Source organism: Crocodylus siamensis, chromosome 13, assembly GCF_052110815.1.
Source record: "Crocodylus siamensis isolate JL-2025a chromosome 13, ASM5211081v1, whole genome shotgun sequence".
NCBI lineage: Eukaryota > Metazoa > Chordata > Crocodylia > Crocodylidae > Crocodylus > Crocodylus siamensis.
The window spans coordinates 36,627,755-36,636,210 of record NC_143407.1 but is presented as its reverse complement, the minus strand read 5'-3'; the positions used below and the strand labels follow the sequence as shown (position 1 = coordinate 36,636,210).

General features: G+C 66.4%; 1 protein-coding gene across 3 annotated transcripts; it reads left to right on the top strand.

The window, feature by feature from the left end:
- ADORA2B (adenosine A2b receptor) lies at nucleotides 1-8,381 on the top strand. Of its 3 annotated transcripts, none has more exons than XM_090025803.1 (3): nucleotides 1-226; nucleotides 703-1,161; nucleotides 6,652-8,381. In XM_090025803.1, the coding sequence occupies exons 2-3, from the start codon at nucleotides 842-844 to the stop codon at nucleotides 7,334-7,336; spliced, it is 1,005 nt and encodes a 334-aa protein (XP_089881929.1). In that variant the 5' UTR covers nucleotides 1-226; nucleotides 703-841; the 3' UTR covers nucleotides 7,337-8,381. The 3 variants fall into 3 exon arrangements, with proteins under 3 accessions (XP_089881929.1, XP_089881932.1, XP_089881930.1); XM_090025806.1 differs by lacking the exon at nucleotides 1-226 and adding an exon at nucleotides 483-502; XM_090025804.1 differs by lacking the exon at nucleotides 1-226 and adding an exon at nucleotides 510-534.
- The last annotated feature ends 75 nt before the right edge of the window (nucleotides 8,382-8,456 follow it).

Here is an 8,456-nt window from a genome sequence, read left to right as displayed (position 1 = left end):
CCCGGCTCCCGCCCCGCCCCGCCCGCACTCCCGCGGCCGGCGCTGCTCGGCGCCACAATACGGTAGCGAGCCGGGCGCCTCCCCCGCGCCCGCGCCCATGTGCGCATAAAGCCGCGGCCGCGGCGACGGGACCCGCCACCGCCCGAGGTGCGCCGGGGCCGGGCGGGGGCGCCGGCACTGCGGAGGTGTAGCCTGGGACCGGACCGGACCGGACCGGACCGGAGAGGTGCGGGCGGCGCTGGGGCCGGGGCCGGAGAGGTGCGGGCTGGGACCGGACTGGGACGGGGCCGGGGGCGGCGCTGGGGCTAGGACCGGGACGGGGCCGGGGGGTGCGGGCTGGGACCGGACCGGAGAGGTGCGGGCGGCGCTGGGGCCGGGGCCGGAGAGGTGCGGGCTGGGACCGGACCGGAGAGGTGCGGGCGGCGCTGGGGCCGGGGCCGGAGAGGTGCGGGCGGCGCTGGGGCCGGGGCCGGGGGGTGCGGGCTGGGACCGGACCGGAGAGGTGCGGGCGGCGCTGGGGCCGGGGCCGGAGAGGTGCGGCCTGGGACCGGACCGGGACGGGGCGGGGGGGTGCGGGCTGGGACCGGGACCGGGACCGGGACCGGGGCGGGGGGGTGCGGGCGGCGCCGGGCAGCGGCAGGGACTGGCGCCCTGCCCTGCCCTGCCCTGCCCTGCCCCTTCAGCTCTCTCTGGTCCGGGCAGGCCGGTGCGGCCGTGCCGCGGGGCAGAGCCGGAGGGGACCCGCGCGCGGCACGGAGCCCCGCCGAGCGGCGCGGATGGCTGCGCCTTGCTGCCAGGCTGCGGCCCCGGGGAGGCGCCCGCCGCGCCCCAGCGCCTCGCCATGAACAGGCCGTACATCGCGCTGGAGCTGCTCATCGCCCTGCTGTCCATCGCGGGCAACGTGCTGGTGTGCTGGGCCGTGGCCACCAGCCGCCAGCTGAAGACGGCCACCAACTACTTGCTGGTGTCGCTGGCCGTGGCCGACATCGGCGTGGGCGCGCTGGCCATCCCCTTCGCCATCACCATCAGCATCGGCTTCCGCGCCGACTTCCACAGCTGCCTCTTCCTGGCCTGCTTCGTGCTGGTGCTGACCCAGAGCTCCATCTTCAGCCTGCTGGCCGTGGCCGTGGACAGGTACCTGGCCATCAGGATCCCGCTCAGGTGAGGAGAGGAGGGGCACCGGGCGCCCCTGGGTGGGGGCGAGCGGGGCACGAGCTGGCTCCGGGGTCCCGTCCGCCCTGCCTGCTCTCCTGGGGGGACGGGTCTGGCCCAGGGCAGCCGGAGGGGCCTGTTGTCGGTGCATACGGCCGTAAAAGCCGAGGGGCTGTGGCTCGTAGCGACCCGGCGGCTCGTTTCGGCCCCCGAGCAAGAGCCGAGCTGTTTGTGTGCGTCCATTTCTCAGCCAAGAGCTGGATCGCGGCCAAAGCTCCCACTTGCCGCACGAGTCAGGTTGCGAGCGGCCTTGCGGTGAGTCACCTTGGTCAGAGCTCGGGCCCCCCGGGCTCTAGCCCCAGCCCCGAGCGGCTGGAAAGGCTGCCCGTGCTGGGCAGAGCGGTGCTGGGAGCACTCGCATACATGCAAGGTTAACAGAAAGACGCCGCCGGAGCAGGGAGGAGATGCAAAACCGGGAAACCTGGAGCAGATCTCTCCTTCCTCGCTGTCAGCAGGCTTCCTCCGGTCGGGATGGGATCATGTGAAAGAGAAACTTGTCACGGGCTGTGTAGAGGGGCAGTGTCATGCGCTGGGCCAAAGGGCCTTGTGAGCGGGGTTCAAACGGTGCCACAGCTTCCTAGTCGCTGGAAAAGTGCCACCAAAGCCGGGTCCTAAGGTCACAAGCGTAGCGAGCCTCGAGCTGTCGCAGAGCTGGCATGGCCGCACCTTAGCACGGGGGGAGCTGGCAGAGAGAGAGCCATGTGCCCGGGGGCTGGGGGTGCCCAGCTGCATCGTTGCAGTGTATCCACCCAGGGCCTTGCTTTGGTGGCCAGGATTCCCATGACGATGCGGCGGCCTTGAACGAGGCGACCCCCGCCGGCCCTCTTCCGGTACATCAGAGCGTGTCGGTGCGTTTGGCAAACGTGATTCCCCGTCAGGTAGGGCCGTGCGGCTGTAATGGGAGGGCAGTGCCAGAGAGATGCCGAGCAGGACAGCCCGCAGCGCGCCCCCTCTCCGGGAACGGGCCTGCGGCGCCGGCGCCTTCGGGAGGGCGACGGGCTTAGGGGGTTTCAGGGCTGCCGGCCTGCGCGAACCTGGCTAATCGTTTACCTGCTACCTGCTGCAGGGTAAGCAGAGGAAATTGCCTTTGGCCCGAGATAATGATTTATTGCCTATTCTGCGTATTTCTTTCTCGCTCCACGAAGTGGATCTACCAGCTCCAGAGGGGCTAAAAGGCAGCCTGGCTTTTTTCTGGTGTGCTGTGCCATGAAGCCCACCCCCTCCCTGCGAGACGTGGCGGCACGGGCCGTCCAGGAGAACTTCCTCGCCTCAGACCCCCAATTTTGTGTTTGGCTGGAAGGGACCTGGCGGGGGGCGGCGGGGTTCAGTCTCCGCCTGAGCAGAGGCGCAGCCGAGCCGGTGTTCGCCTGCCGCGGGGGGTATTTTTAACAGCTGGTAGGAAAGCAAATCGTTCCTCCCCCTTTTCTCTCCTCCTCGCTGGGCAGCCGGTTTGGTGGGACGGGGCAGGCCGATGCTGCCCCGCGGGATGCGACGGCCCCTTGTTTCCTGTTGGTCTCCGCTGCTGTCCTGTAAAACTGCGCATCACCTCTGCCGCCTTCCCCTCTGCACGGACGTCTTCGCGACCGCGGTTCCCCTACGGCCCGGAGGTGGGAGCCAGGGTTGTTTTCCCGGTCCCGGCAGCAGCGCAGGGCATGGCGGGATCTCCGTCTTTGCACGGAGGAATGTCCGTGGGCAGGCCGCGTGCGGGGAGTGAGAGTCCGTGGTGTGTTTTGGAAAGCGGGGAGCAGCCTTCCCACCATGGGGCCCTGCAGCGGTCACCCTCGCAGGGGTGCCCCCGGATGACCGTTCGGTGCAGGGCGCACGCAGGTACCTTGCCAGTGCAACGCTGCCACTTCAGGGACTGCGTCCCTGCCGGCTTGGGCGTGGAAGTACGCGGAGGCCTGGCAGCTGAAGGCAGCGTTGGTTGGCAAACCCTGGCAGGGAGGAGGTGTGAGGCTCCCTCCCGCTTCAGCCTGGCCGCGGCCCTTGGATAATCCAGCTCCCGACTCGCCCGACTGGCTGCTCGAGTTCAGCCCATTTGCTGCTCCTCTAAGGAGGCTGGAGACGGGGACGCAGAAAGCTAGAGAGGAAAGTGCGGGAGAGGTGCGGGCTTTGAGAAGGGCGCGTGCCGGGCGCTGGGCGGTCTTTGCTGCCAGGGAAGCGGTTTGCCGGCAGCTGCGGGGCTGGGGGGTTTGTCCCTCTCGTGCAGCTGTCAGAGGGTCGGTGTCAAGCAAACTCCCTCCAGCGTCCTCCCTCCAGCGCCTGGCCTGACAAGTCAGGGCAAAGGCACAGTGCCACCAAAATCCGGCTGGCTTTTTGGGGTGAAACAACAGAAACCCTAAACCCCGGCTCTAGCTTCGGCTCCACGAGGAGCGAGTGGCTTCGTTTACCTCGGGCTGGTTTAACCCTCGTTTCCTCTCTGACGTGTCTCCAGAAACGCCCGGCTCACGTGCCGCCTGTACTGTCCCAACCTCCGGGGCTTCCTGTGGCTGAATTGCATGGGGGAAGAAACCCAGCGTTTCCTCCCGACGGCTTTGACTCTCCAACCTCCTCGCCGCTCCGCCTGTCCTGAGCGACTCGGGCAGGGCGGGAGCCCGCCTCCCTTCTCCCGTCTGCTCTGACTGAGCCCCGTGCCCCGCGGCCTGTCCTTGCTCCGTGCCGCCCGCAGCGTGGTCAGGGCCCCGCGGGAGCGGTGAGCGTGGCGTGTGGGAGCGGGGGGAAGCACAGTTGCAAGGCGAGGAAGCTGCAGTTTTTCAGAGGAAGCTGATGCCATCCGGCTGCACGTGGCAGGGTGGCAGGGCTCCCGTCTGCAGTCAGGGCATGGACGTCGGGTGCCAGGCAGGGTCCCCTCCTTGAGTCACCGTGCCGCCCAGTCACAGCTGTGCGGGAATCGCGCAGGCTGTGGCGCGATACCTGCGGGAGGACGACTGGGCTTTGCCACTCCGCCGTGCGGGGAATCAGTTTTGATGCCTCAGAAACAGACGTTTCTCCAGCTTCTCTGGCAAGGCAAAGACGTGGCGAGCGCGGTCAAGGGACGAGCCACGGGCTGCATGCTGGGCACTGCCAGCTGGGGTCTGCGGCCCCTGAAACCTTCTCCCCAGAGTGCAGGTCTGGTCTTAAATGGCAACCGCCCGCTCCCACCATGAAGGGCAGAGTTGTTTGCAAAGACATTTCAAAAGCACCAGGTGTTCGTTTTTCAAAGGACTGTGCCCCATTTTTTGCCCAAAACTATTGGCCACGTTCAGTCCTGGTCGCCCCGCAGCTGCACAGAGCTGAATCCCCCGTCCCTGCTCTACCCAGGCCTCTTCCTACACCCAGCTCAGCCAGGCCCTGTGCTGCCCACCAGCCCTTCCAGGCACCGCCGCCCTGGGCTCGGGGTGCAGCAGGCAGCTCTGGCCTGAGAGCTGTCAGGAATTAGTGGCGCCAGCTGTGCCTCCAGATGTGCTGCCCTGAAGCCACTGGCAGGCTCGGGGGACTGGCATGTGCTGCTGATAACCCTCGCGGTGGTGTTGCTGCCGATACCCACCGGGGCTGCACTGCCTCTGCAGCCCCCGCCCCTCCGTGTGCACTGCGCCGCGCCGCAGGGCAGGGCTGTGCTGCGTGGGCAGGGCAGGGGGGTGTTGCCTCTGCGGGTGCAGAGGGCGAGCGTGTCGGGGCAGGCTGCATCTCCCTTCGCCAGCACGGAGGCTTGGAGCTGCTCCTTTCCGTGAGGGCGGGTGTGTGTGCCACCTCTCTGCGGCCTGGGACCAGATGGCTGGTTCTGGCCACCCTTTGGCTTCTGGGCTCCCCCAGGTCCATCCGCTGCGCTGCCCTCTGCTACCCATGGGCATCTCACAGGGGACAGGGGGCTGCAGGGAAAAAGCCCCAGGCCCAGCCACCACGGTGATGCAAGCTCCAAATGACCGCCCTGGTGCTGGTGGGCAGGCAACCCCAGCGGGGCTGGGAACCCGGTGCGAAGGGCACAGAAGGTGGGATCAGTGCGGTGCTGGGGGAGAGCCCCTGTGGGCTCCACCTGGGTCCCTGCTCCTTGTGCTTGTGCAAGCCCTAGCACGGGGATCCCCGCCACGCCACAAAGACCAGCTGAGCGGGAGGTGCCATGTGCTGAGCGGCTCGGCTCGCCTCCCCCAACTGGTAGCATGGGCTCGCGACGCGCCGTTCACCAGCTGGCTAGGCCATGTGGGCTCTGCCCTGCGCTAACCCGCCGTTATTTACTCAGCAGTTGAGCTCGGAGGCCTCAGGCCAGCGTCGTCATCGGGCATAATTCAGGCTCTGGCAGGGCTGAGGGTACGTGCTCCACGAGCAGGAGCCGGACAGGCCAGAGGGGCAGGCGGGAGCTGAAATGGAAACATGGAAACATGTGCTGTGAGGACAGGAGCTGGGGGGTCGCGGATGCTGGAAGGGAGCAGCGCCGGAGGCGGATGCGAGATGGGGGAGCCGGTCTGGCCATGCCCAGACGAGGGGCCTCTGTGGTGGGAGATGGGGTGGCTCCTCCAGGGAGCACAAGGGCAGATGCCGCAGCCCTGCAGCGCTGTCCCACCGCGTGCCCCAGTTGGGACTGGGGCCTCCAGCTTGTCCAGAGCCCTCCAGGCTGCAGGGTCACCGCGGGAGCCCGCGCCGGAGATGACTCAGTTCCTGCCGGTTGGGAGCCGGCTTTCTGGCTCTTGCACCAGCGCGGCTGGATTACTGACTGCTGGCCCCGCGCCCTCGCCTCCCCCGGCCGGGCTCAGCAGAGCCGCCCCGCAACGGCCAGCCGGCCCCCGGCCCAGGCAGCAGCGAACGTGAGCGCAAACGGCAATGGCGAAGGAGCGATGGTTGCGGCTGGGCCCCGGGCACTTGCTGGTGCTGCCTTGGGCGCCTCTGCTTTGTCACCGGAGCCTCGCACCTCAGGTGTGCACCCCGTGCCGGCTGCCTGGCGCTCGGGCAGGACTAGGCCGAGGTGCAGAGTCCCCGTCTGTGACCCTGTGCTTCCAGCCCAGCATCCCGGCTCCAGCATGGGCAGGAGGGAGAGCACCGGCTCAGGTGCATCTTGAGGGCTCATTACCTTCCCTGGCCTCCGCGAGCTCTGGGTTAGCGGCGTCCGGGTGCTGCCCGTTCTGCTCTTCATGGATCTGTCGCCCGTGACTTTGGCTGGGCGGCAGCAGCAGCAGGGCCAGGCTGACAAAGGGCCCAACAGGGTTTTAAAATGCATCTGGGCCCCTACGTTGTCGACGCTGCAGGGAAGCCGGAGGTTTGGGGGGCGAGAGCTCGGCCCTGTTCAAGGCGGTGTCAGCTGGCGCCTGGCAGCACTGGGCTCAGGCTCGGTGGCACGTGCGGGCTGGCTCCCGTGGGCTTTGCAGGGCGGGGGGGTAGCTGTTTCCCTGCCCATTCATTCAGCTGAGGCTGTCGGCGCTGGGACTGGTGTGTGTTGCTCACCACAGCTGTGCTCTTCTCGGCCCCCAGGTACAAGAGCCTGGTGACGGGGAAGAGGGTGCGAGGCATCATCGCCGTGCTCTGGCTCCTGTCGTTCGCCATCGGGCTGATCCCGCTGATGGGCTGGAACAATGCCATGGGTGGCTGCCCCAACATGACCAACGTGTCGGCGGTGGCCAGGGAGAGCCACAAGCCCTGCCAGGTCTTCTGCCTCTTTGAGAACGTGGTCACCATGAGCTACATGGTTTACTTCAACTTCTTCGGCTGCGTGCTGCTCCCTCTTGCCATCATGCTGGGCATCTACATCAAGATTTTCATGGTGGCCTGCAAGCAGCTGCGGCAGATGGAGCTGATGGGCCACTCCCGGACCACCCTGCAGCGGGAAGTGCACGCGGCCAAGTCCCTGGCCATCATCATGGGGCTCTTTGCCTTCTGTTGGCTGCCCCTGCACATCCTGAACTGCCTCACCTACTTCAAGGGCTTCAGCCACAGCAGGCCCGAGTGGATCATGTACACAGCCATCATCCTGTCGCACACCAACTCCGTCGTCAACCCCGTCATCTATGCCTACCGCATCCAGGACTTCCGCTGCACCTTCCGCAAGATCCTCTCCCAGGTGCTTTGCAAGGCGGACAACGGCCCCAAGTGCCCGAACGGCCACAGCCAGCACCTGACGGTCAGCAGCATCATCAGTACCACCCCCACGTGCGTTTGACCTGACCCGTCCCGGGCCTCGACGGCCTGGTCCTGGGAGCAAGGATCCTTGGCTCCCTGAGAGGAGTTGCGCTAGGAGCCGTGTGCATTTGTACTGGTTTTTATGTGAATTTTTCTATGACCACAGTGCCTTGTAGAGGGAGGATGTGACTGGGGCCTCTGCACGGCTCACCCTGGAGGATGCCCGGGGTGTGGGGTTGGGACTGGGCACCATCTCCTGCCCAGTCAGAGGTTGGATCTGAACCCCTGCCCTCCCAACGCAGGCTCCCCTCATCGTGCTGCTCGTCTCCACCCTTAATTTTATTTTCCTCCCCTGTCTCCTTCCTGTAATGATCCCAGTTACTCAGGGCAGTGTGGCCCTGACGGCATGTTAGTCTGATCCTGGTTGGGTTTTTTTCTTCCATCAATTGTTTGATGCAGCTTGTATTCTCCCATGGGAAATCCTCTTCCTGTCACCCAGTTGCTGGTGTGACCCGAAGCTGTGCGCCAGGCTCCAGAGGAGCAGGCCGTGAGTGGGAGGCCACTCAGGGCAGAGCTGGCCTCGCTCCTGTGGGGGTGTCAGAGGAGAGAGGGGCTGGGATGGCAGGAAGGTGCCACTGCCTCAACCTCCTCAGCTCCCCCGTTCCCGGCGCGATATCCTGCCCTGGCAGTGGCTGTCGGACTGGGTAGGGCCCCTCTGAATCCCACCGGGCAAGGCTCTGTGTGTTCAGGCCCTGCAGCCAGCATGGGCCAAAGCCCAGCTGCTATTCTGAGGCTGCTGGGGGAGTCCAGGCGGTTGCAGATGCCTTTGCCCTTGCGCGGGTGTTTTGGATCCGCTGTGTAAATGGCTGAGACGTTCCCAGCAGGGAGTCAGTGGCCGGAGACGCTGCTGAAGCAGGCACCCCCGTGCCCACCTGACTCCGTGCAGCAGGCCCATGTCACGGCCAGTGCTGTAGCTCGGTGTCCAGCTCGTCCCCGGTCCCTGCACGCGGTGTGTCTCATCCATGTCTGAGCCCTGTTTGGTCTGCGTGTGGCGCACGCAGCTGGATAAAGGTGGGAAGAACCAGGCCCTTTGCAGCCGTGTCAGCTCTGTGAGGCATTTGCGTGTTTTCGGACGTCGAGCTCTGGGGTTGAGGAATGGG